Below are 23,730 nucleotides of genomic sequence, written 5' to 3' on the forward strand. Positions count from 1 at the left end.
AAGGGGCATTTAACCAATGTGAACCGTTTTTCTTATGGAATTACCCATATATGCATAAAACGAACCTTCTGTTTGTTCTTGCTAGCAGTTGCTTACGGTAGTTGCCGCTGTTTTTTTCCAAGCTCTGTTATACCATCTTTTGCGTTGAGACGTTTTAGTGTCATGGGTGGGTTTTTTTTATGTTGATGTTTATGAGAAAAGTCAAAGTTGTACAGGAGAAGAATGTTAATTGAGCAGAATTGCTCCTAAGACATATCGGAAACTATGCCGTTTCAAGAATGAAGAATGAGAATCATTCAGTTGTGATGAGAAACTTGCAGGTTAATTTCTTACATCGGTGGAGAGCGTGATGGTGATGGAGGTCACACTCCATGACCTGGATCCGGATCAGGACTTCCATCCATGATAAGAAACAATGTGTGATGTGTGTGTGTGTGTGTGTGTGTGTGTGTGTGTGTGTGAGAGCTAGTGATATCTATGTCCTTAGTTATAATTACAGAGATCAGTGGTGTATGTATGTGTGTGTGTGTGTGTGCGTTAATCTTCGCTGCTTTTGGTGACACTACAGTCGGCCATTTCCATAGGCCTAGTGACCGATTTATTCTAGGCCTACTACTTGAGATTATTCTATTTTATTAACATCCGGACTTATTTACGATACAAGGGATACGTCATTCAATCATTTTCATTGTTTGACATCATGTGCTATAGAAGACTCAAGTTAATGTAACATGCATGGTTGATGTCCTTTCTGGTTTCTAGATATATTGATATGAAGAACACTCGGACCGATCAAAGGAATTGATATTTATTTTGTTTTACATTGAGCTTGAAGAACACCAGCAATCTCATAAAACTTCGCCCGAAATGAGAAATTACTTGGCATACTCCAGGAAAACTACTGACGACACGAGAAGATTTATGAAGGCGCAGGTAAGCCATCCTCCCCGCCCCACTGCACTGTGCACTCCGGTTGCATCTCCCGTACTGGCGATCATGTCGACGTATCGGCCACGTGACCCGTTGTTTGGTGCTGGATCTAGCCCCAGGATCTCGCACATGAGAGGGTAAATATCCACCTGCGAAAAAAAGGAAGAAAACTTGCAAATAACACATATTTCTTGATCTTTGTTGATCTAATTAAAGTCATACATGAATAGCACATTACACATTCTGGGTATAACAAAAAAAAGAAGACAATACAAATACAATTTAAAAACAAAAAACAAGTTAATTTTCAATTGCAATAATCTCTCTTTTTAACAGCGATGATGACAGTAACAAGCTTTAATCAATCCAACTAGTCAATATTAACGAGACAATACTGACATATGCAATCATATATATTCCCCTTGAATATGTTGGATCATGAAAATCATATTCCACTGTCCAAAACGCATCTTACTTATGAATACGCAATTAATTAACAATACTCGGCCTATATCATACGAGATTTTAAAATCACCATAGACCAGACAGTCCACGTAGCCGAGGAGTTTATACACTGTTCATCCATGAAGAGAGATTGAATGCACTAAATCTTTAAGAGGAGCGAAAAGGCGAAGACTATAGAATTGGTTGAGCCCATTAGTCTTTCGCTTCTTTGTGGTAGAGAGGGAGAATTGCAGACTAGAAATCAAGTACAAACTGTAAAAACAAATTAGTGATGAATACCGATTCGATAGGGGATGAAGCATAATTTTCACGGAAGAATGGTCCTCGAGCATAGAACGATGACTTCATTATCATCCACTGGTTGTCGTACCCGTGCGCAGATCCTGCATAGTCGGTATCGTTCTCGCCAATCCTCTTCGGAGAAGAAATTCAACAACGTCTGGCATGTCATATTTTCAATCATTGTGCAAATTCAACAGGTGCAACAAACTGTGGATTTTGTAGACACAATACAAACACGAAGTGTATACATATTCACCTGTACACATAAAATGTATTTTAAAAATTTAATATATCACGTATATAGAAAGAAACTTTGTCATACTATAGTAAAGTTAATACTAATTCGTGTCAGCTCTTCATCTTCGTCTTGAAAAATCAAAACGTCATTATAAAAAAAAATAGACAACTTACCGTGTGAAGATGCCACCCGGGGTCAACCAACCCAAAGATTGGTAATACTCGGTCACTTTTGCCATAGTGGAGTCGATCGGGGATGTCTTCCTTTTTGTAGACTGTTAGTGCCGGGTGAGCAGTTTTCAGGGCGTTGTAAATCTTTAAAAACCAACAGCCATAGTAAGAATCATTATTGAATATAAATAATTCAACATATTGGCCTACTAAATGATAATAACACCTCGGTGGAATATTGGTGTAGTTCCAGTTGTGCAATATGATTTACTTGATAGTGACATCAGATTACTCGTAGAAAATGAATTCACTGCGTTTCGGTGTACAGCACCAAGAGCACGTTTTCCACTGTTCACATTTCAACCAACTATTTCGTGAGATAATCCAAAAAGGAACTTATTTTAAGGGCATAATTTACCATTTGCAGATGAAACCAAAGCCCAGAATTAGTGCTTCAAAATAGTTCTAAGATATGAGTTAGAATAGAAACAACCAATGTAAGAATGTGAACCAGCATAATGTATGTTAAGTATTGTTTAATATACAAAATGCGAACAATAGTTATAACAAAAATGTTTTCAGACTAACCCGTCTACAGTTATGGTTTAATGAGAAAAATAGTGATATCTTGGAATATTTTAGGCTTCATTGCAAAATCTTATATGGTAGCATGTTTTGTTATACAACTGACCTACACACATGCATCAAAAGTGATATCTTTAACATTTTTGAACTCACTGCTCCCAAAGGTAAACAGGACCTTTAACTAGAGCACTGATCGTAAAAATGACGTATCTCTGATACCTCATCCAGTTTTCCATCATTGGGAACGAGCTGGAACGTCGGTCCGTAATCAGCTATTATGAAGTCAACATCGGACTCATTGATGTAGTCGTACAGACAAACATGTTTCCACTGCTGTTGATTGATATGCCCGTGATCGCTGGCGATGATGACGTTGATGATGTCCTCGAGTTGTCTCTCTGCTATGACGTCGAAAAGATAGCCAATGGCCTCATCTACCTCCTGCAATTTTTTGATCGATTCCGGATGATCGATGCCGTAGATATGAAGCCATTCGTCGGGGTTGTCGAAGTACAGCATGACGAGGTCGAAATCATTCTCAGTCAGCCAGGAGATCGTGTCATTGATCCGAGCTTTCATTTCGTAATTGTACCTGATAATAGAACAAGATAAGGGCGTGAATTCTTTGTCACATCGCAAACAAGACGGTGATCTTTTGTAGCTGTTAATGCAGGAGGGGGGGGGGCACTTTTTTGTACAATACATAGGCATACATCGAATGTAATCACTTTGTTCCCCCCGCCCCCCAACCTTTGTCACCCGGGTCCGGAAGTGGCACCAGAAAAAAAAAAAAAACCAAATAAACAAATAAACATTGAACGTGGTTAAGCTTTTGACGTTTGCCATTTGTTTTGCTAGCCGATGAAGAGCGGCAACAACCAGGAAATGTGGAAATGAAATCAGAAAGTCGCGCTCAAGGCTGAAGACATTTCCTTTTTTTTCTCTTGTTAGCTGATGAAACCCGGAAGCTTTCAAGTTTACGTTATGCCGGCCATGCAAAGTACTGTAAATGGCTTGTGATAATGTCACGGTAGGCCAGAACAATTTAATTTTCACACGTAAGCGTCACGTCACTTCACGTTGACAAAGCTTGACTGAACATAATTACGAGATATAAAATGTGGTTAACTGTCTGAATGTACAGGTATGTATAAGAAATCCTTACCAGAACCATGACGTGCTTGGGACGTTTTTGTCGGGCCTGATGCCTTTGATTGGTACGTTACCACCAGGATACATTATTGTTCCCGCGTGTTTCCCCTGCAGAATGGCAGTCACCCAGATGGGCTCAGCTCCCGTGTCGAACCACTCAGTTACGTTAAGGGTATCGGCAAAAGAGTAGGTCCGGTTCTTTGTGATGGGATCGAAGTAAACGTTGTGGATAACTCCATGGCTCTCTGGATACAGTCCTAAGTAGGGGTGGTAAATTTTTCACGAAATTACCAGTTTAAGAGAAGTGATTTATTCTCATGTTTGTGACATAAAATACCAAGAAAATTTATCTTGATTAGTTCTGTATTCTGTATACTTCTGTATTGTGAAAATGTCCAACCCACCGTCTTTCATCCGAACGGAGACTGCAAACTTTGTATGACTGTTTGGAAGTTTTGATGAGATTGAGGCGTATCTCCAGTTTAATTCATCTTACTAAGGGTGGGATTTCACGGAGCACGCGAACGATTTGCGAAGGACGCGAATGACAAAATCCAACATTCGGAAAAGTTTTTCTCCGAATGTTTTCCGACAATGAAGCCGAAAACTATTCTTGCGCAATTTGTGCGAAGTTTTCACGACGTATGTGCGAATGTCGTGTGTATCATTGCTAAAGTACAGCATGTTACGTACACGAAGAACACGCGACGGAAATGCGAACAACGAAGAATTTTAAACAATCATGGGAGAAAATGTACCCAAGGAGAGGTGGAAGCTGTCTTGAGTTGAATTTTTTTCTTTCCTCTATTTCTCCTTTCTTTTTCTCTCATTTCTCTATCGTGTGCTTGCCTCCATTTTTTCCCTAGGACATATCTCCACTAGTAAAGCATTTGATCTTCTTTTTTTTGCAGTTCCTCCAACACATAATCTCTATAGTTCAAATGAAATTTTACATACTTTAGATCAATTTTAAGTGTATTCTGCGATTTTTTTTTATATCAAACATTTATTTCTCTTTGCTAGTCTTTAATTTCTTTTGTTACTGTAGTTGTTAATAATTCTTTGATGTTTAGATGTATGTTACGATTTTTATTTGTAGAAAACGTATAGGTCATACATCCCCCAAACGTGCGCTAAACGTTCGCGAGAGTGTCTCAAAAGGTACGCGAACAGTTTGCGATTACGTCGTAAAATGATCGGAAAAACTTCGCACATTTCGCGTAACATACGCGAGACATTCTCCAAAGTTTCGGAGTCTGTTTGGGGTTTCACGAACATTTTGTTTGAAAAGATTGTTTGAAAAGATTTTATTTTCTGCATTTCATATTTTCTTTCAGAATACAAAAATAACAAAGGCAGGTTCAATTACACAAATACAATTCTGAAAATTATTGACATATTACATAGTAAGTCATATTTTGTATATAAAGACAAATGAAACGTTAAATAACATACAAAATGTTTATATGGCCAATAATGACTTGATTCACAGTACAATATATAATATATACATATAATGCAGAGGGCCGCCGTTATAAGCCGTGCTTGAACAGACGGACAGCCAGAGTTAAATTACCATTTTTTATTGTAGTACTTGAACACTAATACGGATGGGCCATGTTAAAATGCGTGTAAATCCAGTTTTATACAATTACTTGGTAAACAGGAGTGGTGCCTGTGAGTGCGTGTGCAGGTGATGAAGCGCGAAAGTGTTGATGGTCAGCACTTCTAAGAAAATGATTGAATATGTTATAATATGGGCGAAGGGTCAAGCAGCAAAGTAAAAGAAAGGGAAAAGGGGGTGGACCAAAATATTGCCTTGTTGTTGAGTATAAGAGGTACATGTTTAATGATTACTGTACCGTATGATATTGTGCCAAGAAATATTTCTTTGTATTTGCCTTAAAGGAATAGAGAGATGTGCACTGTTTTATGTGGAGAGGGAGTGAATTCCAAATATCAGGCCCGTTATGCCGAATTGATTTTTGAGCTAATAGGAGTTTAGGGTTATTCAAATGGAAATCATTACGATGGCGCGTGGGGTAAGCATGGACAATGATGGACATCCCTGTTAAGGGAAAATGCGTTGTGGAAGAGTGGGAGTAGATTTTGCGTGTATTTGAACATAAATATTGCTGTTTGAAATTTGTGTATATCGTCAACTTTAAGAACTTTTAGTCTAAGGAATAATGGATCAGTATGTTCTAAATAATGTGAGTTAGTACATATTCTTATTGCCTTTTTCTGTAAATAAAAAAAAAAATTTTGCGAACATCGCGCGTGTCTTGCGAAGGTCTTGCGCATATGACGAGGCTTTAAAGACACTTTCGAGAACAATTCACGAGCAAATCACGACCAAGTGTGCGGAAAAGGTTCGCAAAAGATTTCAAACTTTTTTGAAATTCTTGCCGAAGTAAAAACGACATTCGCGAACAACTGACGACGCTTCCGAACCCTCACGTTCGTTTGGCGAACTTTTGCAGACTAAAATACGAATGCTGGATTTTGCCATTCGCGTCCTTCGCAAATCGTTCGCGTGCTCCGTGAAATCCCACCCTTAGCGGCGTTACATAATTCGCGGGCCACAAACCGAATGTATCATTTTTTTCCCATTTTTTTTTTTACATGGTGGGAGGGGATATTGAAGGTAATATGTCTATTCAGATGACCTATGACATCAAATGAATGAATGCCATGCGTGACGCATTGGCCAAATGCAGTGAAATATTGAATGCGCAGAAGAAAGATAAAAGAATGCAAAGGATTGTATTGAAGCTGTCTCGGCAGAGATGCATTATTAAGCTTAACTCAATATAAAATTGCATCCTGCACTCCAATTAAAAAACAACCGACAGAACAAAACGAAACCAAATATACATTGTGTCAACAGTCATATGTATCTATTTGGGTAGATAGTATAGCAGCTACAACCTTTTTCCCCTGAATGTCGTATTGGTAATGTTGCTACAATAATTTGATAACGCGTTTTTGTTTACTTACGTCATAAAGGAATGTCATAAGGATTTGTGTGGTGGTCAATGGTAGAGACTTGTGAGGATATAAGATCTTCACCTCATCTAATTTGCATATTACAACATTCCTTTTACTGCTTTGTCACAACTTGTGAAACTTCAAATTCAGCAACTCTTTCATTTTAGATCTTACCATTCTGCTCATTTTGTTCTCTTTGATAAAATCAACTTGAACATGATACGGAATTGCATTCCATTAAAGCTAACGGTATCTCCATGGCTACCTGTTGCAATGGAGTACATGGATGTCGTGGACTGGGTCAGAAATACCCCGTCCATCCAGGCAGTTTTAACCCCAGTCCTTGCCACCTCGTTCAGGTGAGGAAGATCCTGGCCGTAGCTGTCCCATCGCAAACCGTCAGTCAATAATAGTATCAGCTTTTGCTGCTTTTATACACGAAAGACAATGGCGAATGAATGATTGAATAGATTGATCAACAAGTCCATGCCAACGCATTCATTTCTACAAGCATACATGCAGCAATAATAAATGACTGCAGTGTTACACCAGCGGGTAGAGGATAAGATGGGAAATTTGCTAATGATACTTGATTGAAGCCCATATCGGATGATCATATTACCCACCTTCAAAAAAGGTAATGTTTGTAAAAGAAAGCACAACTTCTAATGTTATTGTGTGCTTTGTCGCTTTTCAGTTTGCCGGGTAAAGTGGCTTGTGTACTCGTTATCGTTCATTATCTACAGCAACGATTGAAACATAGTCACGAGCACGTGGCCTTCAGTATGCTCAGTAGATTGCAAAAGATACGACGTACCATGATCACACAAAGTTTGACTTTGAACCCCTCGCGTTATCCCGAGTTCGACAAATGCTTTATGTATAATGTATAGGCACTACATCGCGTAAGTGACAGAAAAAGAAACAGAAACAAAGTTCTTTAACATACCTTTCCTTCCACAGCCTCTGATGTTGAAAGGGTAATGCTGAGAACCAACGCAGTTACAATGACAGTAACTTTTCCTGCACACATCTTGAGACAGTCGATATATTCCAGTGATAGGGCCTGTAGATGTCTGGGGCCTAGCTGCTGTTAAACATGGGAGTTAACCTGCTGGTGACTTTCAGGAAGCTGACCTTACAACAGCCGTTGTAATGATATCAGCGTATCATATGATGTCTAATTCAGCCGGAACCATAACGGCAGCGAAATGTATTTCCTGTTGGCCTTATTTAAAAAGACTTTGATCATACCTTTGGTAGCAAAGTACTCACACCGCAATCAAACCATGCGATGATTAGGGAGGGACTAACTTTTGCAGCTCACCAGTAAAGAGGAGCTTTAGTGTGTTACTTTATGCTAGCTAGGCTTAGTATGGTGCAGCCAATTATCTCAAGTATTAGCAGTGTTTACTTGACCAAGACCGCAGAGATGACTATTCAGTAAAGCCTCAGTGGGGGTAACTAAATTTAAGGGGACCCATGATAATTTACGGGCAAACGTCGAGGTAAATATGATGTGTCGCCCGTTTAGTTCGTATCAGACAGAGCACGCGCGTCTGATTTATTACACGGGAACTGAATTTGCATGTACATATTATTGTTTCCTTCTGCAGCATAGTGTTTTCAGGCTCCCCGTAACCTCCGTGTCACCTTCCTTTATGTCAAAGATCAAGATTGCATTGTTGACTGATGATGAAAGCTCGATGTTAAACCATGGAGGTACTCGTTTAACTATCAAGCCGTTTAAACTCATTATATCAATTTAAAAAAGAAATCGTATCAAATAATAACCGGTATACGCTGTGCTTCATAACAGAGTCCTGCTATCAAGACTTTATACTGTAATTCGTTCTTTTTTCTTTCTCTCCCCCACGCCACCTCTCACCAAGGAGTTTCGAGAAATGGAGTCACGACAGTCTTATTCGCTTTGATCCCGTGCTCAAAGCCGCCACTCAAAAATATTTGAATATGTGTCAAACTGGATCTGCCGCAAATCAGATGCAAAGACAATTGACTCGTGTCTCATTGCATAATCACAAGCCACTTTCCAAGGAAGATATGTCTTTGTGATGGCAATTACTTTTCGCTATCCGTACTTACAAACGATGGGCGGTAGACAATGGTAAAGGCACGGGGGTACGCGAATAGAAATTGCTCAAATATTGCTGAAACAGATATCAAAATTACTCGACTGTACGTGTCTGTACGCTAATCTGACATATTGGTTTATAAAGAACTTTACTTGAAGATGATACCATATTAGTTTCATTTGGCGGAAATAAGGAGAAAAGTGATAAAACCGGCTTTCCATGAGGGTAAAATTTCAAACACTTTCACAAAATACAGCTCAGATTTACACTTTTGCACATATTTTCGAACGGAATTGATGTTTGTTTTATATGCTTTGTCATTAGGTGAATTTCATTGCATTTGATATATAAACGAGCAGCATATTTATACCCGATATTATGTTAGCGTTAAAAATGAATCTTCAGATCGCTCAGAAAGATGGCGGCTTCAAGCATCGAACATCAAAGGCACAAATGCACCTGTGGAATTCTTTTGTCCATCCATAGAAAACTGACAGCCGATTGAATAATTATAGTCAGTTGTAACTCCATCTCTCGAACCTCCTTGCTCTCACAATAGACCCACATTTACACTAAGCATTATTGAGTACTGAGCCTAAACGTGCAGGCATGGTTAGATATGATATTACTGACCTGAACTCTGACACCATTTAGACACTGAACCATTTGCCTGCATTGCTCATGGGGGGGGGGGGGGGGGGTATTTTAGACATTATCCCGTGAAAAAGTGTCCACGGAAACAGGGTTGTAATCATATTCTAACACAATGGATATGGGGGCTTGCATATCCCGTCCTTCAGGTTTTTGTCGATGATCTTGTTATGGAGACTGTAGAGATTAAAACGCTGGGGGCGGCTTTCATCTTCGTGGCTGCTCGTTTCCCTCCTAGTAATGCAGGGCTTGTAAAAAACATTCCTCGCATGAACATATACGTTATGTCACACTTTGTGATTTTGTTAACGGTTTTCCATTACTTTGAATTACAATCATGAATACAATATCATCGTTATCTAAACTGGACAACGAGATCAAAATTTACTCATTTAAAAGTTAGTCATATCATTACCCATGAGTACTTCCTATCTTTTTCCCGTATTCCCTCGAAATCTTAGGCTTCATGTTTGTAATAGGTCCTATAAAATTTAGCAAATGTTGCTTTGTTATCATGTGTTCTGTGTAACAGGCAAAAGTTAGCCGATGGCAAAAGCAAAAAAAAAAAAAATAAATAAATAAAATGTGAAGGAAATTCTGATAACCTGTTAAATTCGAAAATTGACAGTAGTGAAATCGATGTCAGTTATTTGCACATAAATTCCCGAGATTTTCACAAATTCTCCCTACACCTTGACAGTACAAACGCACAGACTTTTTTATTTCAATTGACTTATTTTAAGGTGTAGCTTTTGTTGAATGTATTGAACCGTCCTATTACACAATCAATCAGGGAGTATCGGAGACATTGTTGCAAAATGTTGACGATGCATTTGTTGTATTTCCTGATTATTAAAATGGCATAATTCCCGAAGTAATAGAAGTGGAGAAGTTTGAATTTATGTACCCCATACTTGAAAATGCAAAAGATATGCATATTTAGCTATCTTAGTATGAATGTACTAAGGGCATCGCAAACATTTTCTCGAATTTATGACAAGTGTTAGAAAATAGCTTAGAACACAGTAGGCCTATACCTCCGCAAAAACGCCTGCTATACTTTAATAAAGACTTTCAGCAACCTTCAAATTTTATTTTGAATTAGAGGAAAGAGGCATTTATATAAGGTGACTTTCAAATGCATTTTATTTAAGAATATATATATATATATATATATATATATATATATTTCCTTATGGTTATGAAGTTATTGATATGTTAACTGTAATCTTTTTTACAGTAAAATATTTTATAATTTCCTAGAAAAGATGAAATATATACTGCCGGGAATATCACTTATATTATAGTGTAGGTGATCATAATAGTCGCATTTTTTCGTGTGTATTACGTGGTAATAAGTTCTCATGGTAATAAGTTTTATTTTGATAAAAGTAAGAAGGGGGTGTGTTTTTTTTTGGCCCAAATTGCAAAAGAAGAAAATGTTACATGGTAAGATAAAAAAAAAATAAAAGTAAGAATTTTTTTCCGAATTGCAATTGATCAATAAGGAAATTTTGGAAAATTAATGTAAAAGGAGTTGATTTTGAACAATGACAAATTCATGGAAGTTTTTAGTACGTTAGTCTTTTTTTTTAATGTAAAAATAGAAACAAATAAAATTAAAATCTATGGATTTCAAATGAAGTTGAGAAATTAGATAAAAAACAGAAACTATGTTAAATATCAAACTTATGTCCGAAAAATAGTTATGAACATGGGAGAAATAATCTAAATGCGTTCATACAAGATTTACAAAATGATATGCGTAAGCACGTCATTGTGAATTATATTACAAACACTTTTTGTGTTGCAAGAACATGCAATTCAGAACACAACTTCATGTAACTAAGCACATAAATACAAAATGTCTTGAATGTTTACGTCTTATGAATACATTATCTATTTCAAACTGCATCAATCTAGTACTCATATTCAATGGGATATTACCTAGGGATAATCATTGATGAATGAATGAATGAATGAATGAATGAATCATTACCAGTGAAACCTGGTCTTTTTATAATTTGTATGTACCTTCTTTTATTTTAATATGATTTTCCTAGAATTTCAACATTATTTACGGGGGTCAAAACTTTAGAATATATTATCTGTAAAGCTGAACGAAACTTATTTTATCAATATTATTTTCAAAGAAACTTGAAATAATGCTTGTTAAATAGATATGAATAATCAATAGCCTGTTTTATTTGTTGCAAATCTGTAAATGTATTTTGTGTATTTATGTATATGTATTTTTGTATTTATGTATATGTATGAATAAGGCCTATGTTAATATCTGTGATGTAGTATTTGGTGCATGTCATTTGAATTGTTTATTCATAATAAAATGCAGCTTTAAAGTAAAGTCCTGCCAGGTCACACGGTCTTCTTTCAGTTCCCTATTAGTCCCCTCGTCCGCTGCATTAGTGGATGATGGTATTTTGTTTGTTGCTTGTTTATTTCTCCTTGCTTGTATGTCGAATTTCACTTTGTGATGTGTAATACTGAGATGTGAAATAGATATACAATGTAATTTCACAGCTGTTTCAATGTAGTATTGTCGCTCTCATGCTTTAATCACAGGTGTTTTTCTTTTCTTTTCTTTCTATGAAGTTTTTGTTCAGTGTCTTCACTGACCATCTATGTCTTGTCTAAAACATTATTGTCACAAATTGTATTCTTTTACAAAGTGCCACGTCTTATTTTCCGACCACCATTTCAAAAAAGAAAAAGAAAAAAAAAAGAAATACCGATCACAAGTTACGCAAGTTTCAAATAACGTTTATTTCACTGGCTTTTCCTTCACAAACCACAACATATCAAAATATATTCACACACATACCAAAGCTTATTTAAACGGAAGCGAGCGGCTCCAGCAGAGGCACGCAGCATCTCCTGGTCAGCAGTCGTTGGGCATAGCCGGTTTGCCTACCTTTGTGCCGTTCCCCAGGCTTAACTTTGCGGTGACTCAGCCTTAAGAGTATTAAATGCACCACAGTTTCTCACAAAAAAAGGCATCAAGTTTGGCTAGTTATGTTGATGTTTGATAGCTACATCGTATCTCATAAGAAAGGTTTTTAATTTGTTGAATTCTTCAGGCCCGGCTTCCATAATTATCTAGTTATCAAACTGCTGTATTAATTGCAGAGAAGGCATACACAGAAAGAAGAAGAAGAAAAAAGAAAATTCAGTTCGATAAACTTATTGTTGATTATCATTTGATAACGTCTCGATTCCCTCATGATGCAGAAAAAAAAATGAATACGTCATTGATTCAGTCATTAGGTAAGTATAGGTTCATTGGCTACCGCTCATTTGACCAGTCAGTAATATAGATTATGTTACCCTTCTATTGTAAGAGGACAGTGTTGGGGGACAAAAAACTCATCTGATAAAACTTCAAGAATTGTTAGTGCTACTTTTCATGTTCCATATTGATATAGATTCCTTTGTGCCACTCACAGGAAGTCACAATACATTGACCTTGATAACTATCAGCTATATCTCATGAAGCTAGTGTCCGAAACGATTGTAATTATCGGCCATACTCAAGGAAAACGAGTGCTGACAAAAGCAGACTTATCAAGGCACATGTTAACCATCCTCCCTGACCCACAGCGATCATGTCGACGTAACGGTCACGTGACCCGTTGTTTGGTGCCGGATCTAGCCCCAGGATCTCGCACATAAGTGGGTAGATATCTACCTGTGGATATAGATATACAGGACACCTCGAATATTACACATACAATCGTTTGTCTCAAATCATGTATAGAGATATGGTGACTACAATTATGTGAAACATCAAACATGGAGTTCTCCATAAAGGCTTGTACCGAACGAGTTGTTAACGTCGCACCACGTCGCGTTGACTTGAACCCTACTACAGACGAATGAGTTGAATGAGGAGCATGTTGACTCTCCGATGCGTTTTCTTGTTAATAAAAACAAAAATGACCATAATAGAACAACTATGATCATGATAATTATTTGAAATCATCCAAGAAGATCAATAGAAGAAGGAAGAAAGGTAGGAGATGGAGACGAAAAAGGCGGGCGATGTTGACCAATAGTGTTTTTATTGCAGCCTAATACAATTTTCTCGTTGAATGCGAAATTGGATGGCATTGAACAAGGTTTTTTCTTGAATTCTAATTCATAAGATACAAAATAAATTATATACCTGTTTGAAAAACTTTAGAAAACGAAAAACACAGAATAGAACTGTTAAAGTCCATTTGTCTTTGGCTTTCTCGTGGCAAAGAGAAATCGCAGGAGAGAAAGGAAAATAACAGATTAAGGAAAACCAAGTTTGACGGCAAAGGGATAAATACCGCTTCGATAGGGAGTGCAGCATAGTTTTGGCGGAAGAATGGTCCTCGGGCATAGAACGATGACTTCATCATCATCCATTGGTTGTCATACCCGTGAGACGCTCCCTCAAAGTAAGCTTCGTTCCTGCCAATCCTCTTAGGGAGAAAAATCAAAAATCAATGACTGACATTTCATATTTTTCATCAATTGCAAATTCAAGCATCTAACGCTCTAGAGGCAATTTAAGTTCACACATATTTTTTCTAATACAAATATATAACAGGTCTATATACAATATACAACTGTATATATACAAACAAACGTAATGACGAAGTAACTAAAATACCGTGCACAATGAAACTTCGTCGCGCGATAATAGAAAACACAATACATTTCTTATATATTTATATATATACATATATACGTATCTTACATTGTTGTATAAGCATATATCTTATAACATATTCCGTATTCCGTACCAAAATGAAAACACCAGGTTATGATATGACATAAAACTGAAAGTGAAGCAATCTAACTTACCGTATGAAGATGCCACCCGGGGTCAACCAATCCAAAGATTGGTAATACTCGGTCACTTTTGCCATAGTGGAGTCGATAGGGGATGTCTTCCTTTTTGTAGACTGTTAGTGCCGGGTGAGCAGTTTTCAGGGCGCTGTAAATCTTTAAAAATCAGCAGTAAATAAGAGCCATTATCAAATATATATAATTCGGTATTATCGTAATGAAGATAATAACGTCTGGATGGAAAATATAGATTTTAGATTTTGATGTGTCACATCATTTGCAATGATAGTGACGTACATCATTGGGAGGCGATAAATTCATTTTGTTTCATAATGCGGTAGACATTATATCTGACCACATTTAACTTGAATCTTGTCAAATTATCTCTCACTTTGCTTGCTTAACTTTTGCATTGATGATGAAACAAACCTCATCCAGTTTCCCATCATTGGGAACGAGCTGGAACATCGGTCCGTAATCAGCTACCATGAAGTCAACATCGGACTCATTTATGTAGTCGTATAGACAGACATGTTTCCACGGCTTTTGATTAATTTGCCCGTGGTCGCTGGCGATTATAACATTGACAATGTCCTCCAGTTGTCTCTCTGCTATGACATCGAAGAGGAAACCAACAGCCTGGTCGACCTCCAGCAATTTGTTGATCGATTCAGGATGACCGATGCCGTATGCATGAAGCCAGTCATCAGGTTGGTAGAAGTACAGCATGACGAGATCAAAGTCTTCCTCAGTCAGCCAGGATATTGCATCGTTGATCCGAGCTTTCATTTCGTAGTTGTCCCTGAAAAACGGAGCAGTGTCAAGGGTGTGAATCTTTCGTTACATCACACTAAATACAATGTTACTTCTTAGTCAAGTCATTACAGCAAGGAGCTTGTGGAAAATAAATACATGCCTGACTCCGTAATTGCTGATTTCCCATACACGGAAAACTGTCGGTATATTATAGCCTCAAGGTTCTGTACTAGGCCCGCAACTTTTCAGTCTATATGCTCAGCCCATGCCTGACATCATCAAACACCATGAGGGCATACAACACCATAGCTATGCTGATGACGTGCAACTATACACCTCTGCAGACCCGAGGGACAGTGAGCAATTGAACTTGCTCTCACCACTTTATCTGCATGTGTTAAGGATCTACAGCTGTGGATGGAGAATAATCTGTTGAAACTGAACTGTGACAAAACCGAATTCCTTGCTGTCGCTAATCCGCGAATCCACCCCTTGATATCCGATGTCACCCTGACTGTTGGTAACGTCGTCATTCATCCATCAAGTTCGGTTAGAAGCTTAGGGTTGTCGAAATTGACTCCTCCCTGAAGTTGGTTCACCATGTATCGTTTCTAAGCAGTTCGCTTCATCTCTCAAATATTGCACGTATCAGGCCCTTCCTTGATCAGAAAGCTTGTGAACATGCTGTGAGAGCTCTCACTACCTTAAGAATAGACTACGCAAACGCCATGCTATCTCGTACTTCTTCAGGTAATGACCAGCGCCTTCAACGTGCTCAAAACCGAGCGGCAAAGCTGGTTTTTCTGGCCAAGAAGCATGACCATGCCTCTCCTCTTCTTCAGCAATTACACTGGCTCCCTGTGCAAAAGCGAATCACGTACAAAATCTTGTCAATCACCTATAAAATGTCTTCAGAATTGTGCTCCATCTTACATTCAGAAACTAATCTCATGTCACCAATCTGAAAGACAAGGAATGCGATTCCTCATCCCAAACACTATAAATTTTGAAACTCTGTACTCAGTATAAGTAATTTATAGTTGTTAAAATGTAAAACTCTGAAAATCATCCGGAGGTCTTCTTTATTGATATAAACTTGTAGATAAGCATAGTTACCACTTGTTAGGAGAGGCAGTGACCCTATCTTCGAGGATAGCTACCTTCCAGGATAAACTTTGCCATGTAAATGCGCGTCGTAGTTTAACAGGGGACCAGAACTTATCCTCAAAGATAGCTATCCTCGGGGTTAAGGATCACAGTTTGAATGTAACTTTTCTCACGATAAATCATATTATTGTCACTACGTTTACGTTACGACTCATGTCACAAGGCGGAAAAGCTATGTTACAATGCGTGTGGGTGGCAAACCAACAAGCCGCAGAAAGGCAAGATATCGGTGTATACATTTTTTTTTTTTAATTTACCTGAACCATAACGTAGATGGGACGTTTCTGTCGGGCCTGATACCTTTGATTGGTACGTTACCACCAGGATACATTATTGTTCCCGCGTGTTTCCCCTGCAGAATGGCAGTCACCCAGATGGGTTCAGCTCCCGTGTCGAACCACTCGGTTACGTTAAGGGTATCGGCAAATTTGTAGGTCCGGTTCTTTGTGATGGGATCGAAGTAAACGTTGTGAATAACTCCATGACTCTCTGGATACAGCCCTGAATAGGGGTTGTAAAGTTGTCATGAAATTATCAGTTTATGAGCAGTTATTTGTCCTCACTTTCTGTGACACAAAATACCACGCAAATTTGTCTTTATTATTCAACGAAGTTATGCCCTTTTTTTTACAGTGAAAAGGTCGAACTCATCGGCTCTGATCTGAAGCGAAATTGATAATAGTTTTACTTACTATGTTTGTAAATTGTAATGAGTGAGCTCTCTTCATTTTGACGAAAAAACAAATAAAATCTATCTTTTAATGTCACAAAATTCATGGTCCACAAGCCGAATGTACCACCTTTGATTTGGCTTTTCTTAACCGTCGCGGATGGGGACATCGAGGGTACTATATGTAGTAATATCTTTACTTAGATGGCTTAATTAGTTTTTCATTTGGAAGATTGTCCTGGGCATCGTTTCATGAAAGTTGTCAGGCCTTGACAAGTTGTCAGTCTCTGACAATTACCACAGTAATAATCAGTGACCAGAGCTTCTCATCCAATCAGTACCAAGGATTTTTACTAAAATTGTCAGAAACTGTATGAGAACGAGCTAAGCTAGGTCTTTTAAAGAATATCATGTGTCAGTCAGTCAATATTCAATTTGTAAATTCTTCTAACAGCAACATCTCATCTAAATTGCATACTATGTGATTCCATTTTTATTCTGGGAAAACATGTCAAACTTTCGAATTCCCAAACTTTTTTCTTAACTTTACATCAAATTTTGATGACAGGTACCATTCCGGCTGTTTCATTTTGCTCAACTTGAACATGATGAATGGAATTGCTCTTCAGGCTTACTGTGTCTCCATGGTTACCTGTTGCGATGGAGTACGTGGATGTCGTGGACAGGGTCGGAAATACTCCGTCCATCCAGGCAGTTTTAACCCCAGTCCTTGCCACCTCGTTCAGGTGAGGAAGATTCTGGCCGAAGCTGTCCCATCGCAAACCGTCGACCAACAGTAGTATCAGCTTCTGCTGCTTACGAAAGACAAAGTCAAATAGATAATGGATATTGATCGATCGATCAATTCATTCACACACAGTCAGACAGTTATGTCTACATATCCAGCATTAACAATTACATCATAGTTGTAACTTCATTGTTCTACGTCATGTACGTTGATGAGAAAAGCAAGATATGACATTAATGTTGACATTACTTGATTTAGTCACACAGCGGATGACAACCAGATAAAAAGAATCAAGTTTATAAAAGATGTCACAACTTTGTAAATATGTAACTTGTCAATTCATTCTGTCGGATGAAGTGGTCAACTCGTTATCATGATCAACAGCGAAGATTGACACCTAGAAAAGAGAGTACCTTGCCTTCGATGTATAAGGCTTTATGCGTGGGTCTCCAAATAAAAAGAGCGCATAAATTGCAAAAGATTCGATTCTGATCGAACACACCCGTGGTTTTTATCCTTTTGCAATATTCTGAAATCGACAAATGCTAACTGTGCATGTTTACGGTATGTTACAGTCAAAGAGACTTTGATAGTAAAGTATATAAAGGAATAAAAAATGTACCTTTCCCATCACAGCTCTTGACGTTGAAAGCTGTATGCAGAGAAGCAGCACTGCCACTATGATAGTGACTTTTCCCACACGCATTCCTTGACAGTCAGTCGGTATCTCCAGTATTCAAAAGAAGGGTTGTCTGAATCACCAACACACACGTAGTTTTTTTCAAACAACCCGTCTTGTACACATTGTGCATTACATATTACAGATTCTGTTTATTACATACATAAATGTATTATAGATATAAACTTGTTATAGAATTAGGCACTTCAGGCGCGGGGGTTGCGAATGGGTGCACGCCGATGTGGGGCATCGATGCATCGATCGCACGGAAGGATGGATAGTCACATAGCGTCACACAGGCAGAAAATGCAAAATTGTTGTTCTTTTTGGAAAGAAATAGGACCTATACGATTTTTTAAAAGGACTACAATAACAAAACAAAGCGCAAAATTTGTTTGAAATTGATGTATCTGTCATTGTCTCACCAACAAAGTTGTTGACCTTCGATACTGAACTTAGAGACTGTATACCGTATGCCACCCACCCACCAAAAGAAATATGTAAATATATAGGCCCTATATATATATAATATATGATATAGGCCTATCTATATACAATCGTACTTTCTGCAACGAAAACTTTAAAAATAGTGAATCAATCAAGATGCCATTCAAGGTATGAAACTCTAACTTATTACCTATATCTTACAGAAAACCCTATCCGATTTGCTGCATAGTGGTCACAGAGAAATGGGAATCTTTGTAGTGTATGTTAGGGACCCCTTCTCTCCACCTTTTGTCCATTTTATTTATACCTCGGAAATACGCAGTTCATTCTGGTCTCGCACTGAAAGAAAACAAAGCGTTTTGTGTGTGTGTGTGTGTGTGTGTGTGTGTGTGTGTGTGTGTGTGTGTGTTTGAAAGAGTGACGGCGTTTGAAAGAGTGACGGGGGGGATGGGGATTTGATTTGAAGAAGGATTATTATAAGTGGCATGATAGATATTGGTATTTTATTATATATGTAGGATAGATGTAGATGTGTTTCCGGTTGGGAGGGGAAGGGTTGGTCGGGTTTTTTTTTTTGTGTGTGTGTGTGTGTTTTTTTTTCCTCTTATGAATGATTTCATTCAGGATTTGTATAATGTACTTGTTTTCATTCTGGATTTGTATTTTTTTTATGCGTAATATGTTTCGTAAGTGAGAAGGTTTGGTACATGTAAAAACTCTCTCGTGAAAAAATCGTTAGTAAGGTTGATTTATAATCGAGTTATTTATGTTGAAGAGAGATTATTTGTAGTACATGTATAAATTGACAATTGGATTTGTTTGTGTTTGAATTGCATTTGCAATGATTTTTTGTTCATGTCACATCCAGAATGGGTTGATTTATGAATGATTTGAATGAAATCAATAAATATCAAAGAAAAACCAAAAAAAAAAGTTTGTAAGGTGGTAAATGATTAAGGAAAGATATAAATTATCAGTTTATGGAAAATTCGATTGAAGTCTTCCACCGTTTTATTTATAATTCTAATCAGTTTGTTAGTTGTCCTGTTGGTTGTGAGGAAAACATTTTCATCAATATTATGGATGCCAAGGGCATCCTAAGTGCTAAACTTGGAAGAAACAGGCGTATGACATGCTTTACAACGATTTATGCACATTTCTCTGTCACCATGTTTACCAAATTGAATGTGTGTGTGTGTGTGTGTGTGTGTGTGTGTGTGTGTTGCAAGATGAAGGTAAGAAGATATAATTTCATACATTTAAATAACATTGTCATTCTTTCATCATAATGGAAAATTTTTAATGCGAAAATCCGATTGTATTTTTGTTTGGGAGGGGGGCATACTGTGTGATATTATAATAGGCCTAAACTTTCGGTGAGATTTCTGGAATAGAGTTAACCTAGTTATGTACCATATTAATCTATGCGTGTCTACATTCTACCATGATTTGGTTGATTTACAGGTATTGTACCTACCTAATGACATGATGTCAAATTGTAATGTGACGCGGTTTGATTGATTTCTTCACTGGAAAACCTTCGATGCGTTGATTGGCGTCTGAAAAACCCGGGTCGGCATACTTGTATTGAATGTGAACTCCATTGCGCCATCTATTGATGAATAATGAGATACAGAGAGCAGTGTTAGTACATGTATAGTGATTAGTAGGCAGAGGTAGGTATGTGGACCCTGTGATGTGACAGGGGTTGAATTCTACGTTTGTCTTCGTATAACAAGGTGTTTTGGTTTTTTTTAAATTCTGTATGTGTGTTGCTGTTGTTGTTGTTTTTGTACGACATTTCCTTACCGTGCTACCTGTGTTTACTTTTTGTTCTTCTTTTTTTATTTGTTTGCCTATGTATATAACATAGGCATGCATTTATAGCATCTTAAAGCTATATATGTTGCTACTGAGCCCCTCGTCTCAAATATAATACACAATGTCAGGCTCACACGCTTACTTTTTCATCACTCCGAGGTACATGTACTTGCAAACGTATGTGGTAATCACTAAGTCCCTGTAAGACTCCCTCCATTAATCGAATGTTACACATATCTATATCATTGACGGGAAGGAAATGCAAGACCTCTTCATAAGATTTTCCAAGTTAAACATAAGTGTTATGTGTTCCACCACTGTGCAGTAACGCTACAAATGACCCCACAAAAGTTACTGATCTTTTACTCGATATTGCATGAAATCAATTTAACACAAAATAACGTGATGGGTGGACTTTCTGTTGAGATATTATCTCCGCAGGAATTCTGTGTCAGTAAAGGAAGATTTCATCTAAGTTCAAATTTGCTTTATAAGACTAAGCTTTCTTCAGTGCATGAGCTCTATGTGGCAGCTTTGTGTAGTCTACAGGTCAGTACACAGGTATTCGATTTTTCAATAGGTTAGTAGAGACTAGTTCAATTGTGTGCTATTTATTGCTGTACAGTTTTTTTAAGAAAGCTTTATAACAAAACCACAGATAAACATGCATGGTTGTCGGAGTTCGATGGCGGGTAAAAACTCCACCACCTATACAAGTCATAATACGAGTTGCCAATTCCAAACTAACTCATTCATGGAACCCGGAGGGCAGAACGTCATTGTACAAGTCTTTCTTTCATGGCCATTGGCCACACACCTTTGTGAACTTTCTATGACTTTACCTGTATACAGCAAAGAATACGGACAATGGCTTGCTGGTAATAATAATTCTATTCAAAGTGAATCTGTGGCTGCCTAGATGCACTGGGAAAAAATTATCACGACCTCTATGGTTGGTCGTGCGATTCATACATAACAACGTGGTAACAGATTGTTTGGGGTATGCAGTACCTGTCGTTGTAAGATGGCTTTTATATTTTGTCACCTTGAAAAGGGGATGGGGTAGTATTGAAAAGGCATAAAACATTTAGACGTAATATATATACTAGTATACTAAAAATAATACACTCCATGTGAGAAAGGGGAAGACACAAGACGTATAGTATATTGGTATTATGCCTACATCTTTGAGAAAGAGAATGGGATACGGGGGGGGGGGGGGGCGTCAGAAAAGAGAAAGATTAGTTTTTTAATCAATTCATTATATTCTAGCTCCTTTCCCTTGGTACAAAGTACAAAACTTTCTAATTAGAAACCTAAAACCTAGCACCCGGTGATGAATGAAAGCTGTACTCTGTTTGAAGCGACAAAGACCGCCTATGGTAGCCGCGTTGGTATCACAGGAATAGAATACTGTGCCTCTGTATAAAAGATCGGTTACCGCCCTCAGACTGTGTCAGGCGAGAAGTTTCCACATTTAGTACTGTATTCGGCGTCAGGGACAATAGATATTGTTAGGCTCGAGTATAATAGTCTGCTCGTGTAGTCCGCCCACAACGCAGATATTTCGTACTCAAAGCCTTAGTAAAGAACGAACGGTTAGTCGAAGGTGTGCCAACGCACAATCATTAGTGATCCCACCCAAAGGTGGCACTTTACCGTGATAGCGCCGAGGATGCTCGCCTATCAGTCCTGAAAGTGAAGATTGAATCAATCCTCTGCATATCTCAACGTTTTCCTCATCATGGCGGATAACGGCAAAGTGGTAAGAGATAACAAAACATATCTGGCGATCTTGTTGTAACACTTTTTATTCCAAGAGATTGTCTTACGACGACGGATCGACGTATAAAACATATTCTATGCTGCTAAAGAGAAATGTGTTTGCTAACTCTTAAACAAAAGGCATCTGATTCCTCATATTCCGACAATCAATGATTCTTCATTTTAGTTTTCACTTGAAAGCGATGTTTTGAATGTCAAATGTTCGTGTTGAGGCAATTTCGATCTCGATAGGTATTGCTCGAGAAGTATGACTGTGCTAAATACTTTTTGTGACATTAAAACCCATTATTCACAATTATTCAGACATCCAAAGGAAAAAAAAATATCTCGAATGTTTTACTGAGATTACAATTTTTGTACTACAAGCCAATGATCGAAGTTTGCACGGTTCATAATGCGAACGCAAAAGTCTTGATAACAGGTAAATTCAGAAAATGATGATAACGTGTTGATGAGTTTGTATGGAACAGGATGACGAGTATTTTAGATTAACCCCGAAGCGATGTTCATGAATAAAACCCAGTGAAGTAGTTTTGGATGACACTGCCCCCCCCCCTTCTCCCTCTCCCCCCCCCCCCTCTCTCTCTCTCTCTCTCTCTCTCCCTCTTATTCATCATCACTGCCAACGAAAAAGCTTAAGTTTATATGCGTAGGAGAGCGTGCTGAGAAAACACTTTAAAAAACTCGCCTTCCTTTTATAGGGATTTTTAAACGCCTAAAAAGCTCAAATCTATTAATTCAGACCATCAGCATGCTTCACCATCAGTATTATCAATCATTGATCGAGTTGATCCCAGAGGTATACAATTAGCAATTTACCTTCTTGATCTTCTTTTGTCTTAATCATGCTAATAGTTTTGACATAACTGATATGAATATTGGCTAACATTTTCGCTACCTGATTGTTTAAATCATAATGTCATGGAAGACTCTCAGAAGTCATGGGATTTCTGTTTTGTTTTTTCTTTAAAAAAATCTTCGAGGTCCCTAATCAGTAGTATCTTAGACGCGTTTGCAAGCTGCTATAGGAACTATCCTCGCGCTGTTACATTTAGAAGTCAACAGTGAAAAGAGAATAGAAAGCATGGTTTCCATAGCAGAAAAGCATGAAGGTTGTGAGGTGAAGTGACCGCTGTATTCATCGCACCAAAGAGCCACCCTATTCCTGCATTTACATAGCCTTACTAAACGGAACGTGTGACGGAGCAAAAACGTAAACCGTACTCGTGAAAAGGTATAGTGCCTGGTGAAGGACATTGAT

At 37.9% G+C, this 23,730-nt stretch overlaps 2 protein-coding genes across 2 annotated transcripts; both read right to left on the minus strand.

The window, feature by feature from the left end:
- Positions 1-617: 617 nt before the first annotated feature.
- Positions 618-7,900, minus strand: LOC139733196 (ectonucleotide pyrophosphatase/phosphodiesterase family member 7-like). The gene is made up of 7 exons (XM_071644037.1): positions 7,763-7,900; positions 7,079-7,241; positions 3,836-4,079; positions 2,890-3,262; positions 2,089-2,229; positions 1,675-1,809; positions 618-1,079 (listed from the first exon to the last, which is right to left on the minus strand). The coding sequence occupies exons 1-7, from the start codon at positions 7,844-7,846 to the stop codon at positions 876-878; spliced, it is 1,344 nt and encodes a 447-aa protein (XP_071500138.1). The 5' UTR covers positions 7,847-7,900; the 3' UTR covers positions 618-875.
- A 4,509-nt stretch (positions 7,901-12,409) lies between these two features.
- LOC139732701 (ectonucleotide pyrophosphatase/phosphodiesterase family member 7-like) lies at positions 12,410-18,443 on the minus strand. The gene is made up of 8 exons (XM_071643557.1): positions 18,360-18,443; positions 17,642-17,801; positions 16,577-16,820; positions 14,826-15,198; positions 14,412-14,552; positions 13,892-14,026; positions 13,157-13,263; positions 12,410-12,530 (listed from the first exon to the last, which is right to left on the minus strand). The coding sequence occupies exons 1-8, from the start codon at positions 18,441-18,443 to the stop codon at positions 12,410-12,412; spliced, it is 1,365 nt and encodes a 454-aa protein (XP_071499658.1).
- Positions 18,444-23,730: the final 5,287 nt, after the last annotated feature.

This window comes from Diadema antillarum, unplaced genomic scaffold (genome assembly GCF_040938485.1).
Source record: "Diadema antillarum isolate AM-2024a unplaced genomic scaffold, OU_Dant_1.0 scf00000024, whole genome shotgun sequence".
Taxonomy (NCBI): domain Eukaryota; kingdom Metazoa; phylum Echinodermata; class Echinoidea; order Diadematoida; family Diadematidae; genus Diadema; species Diadema antillarum.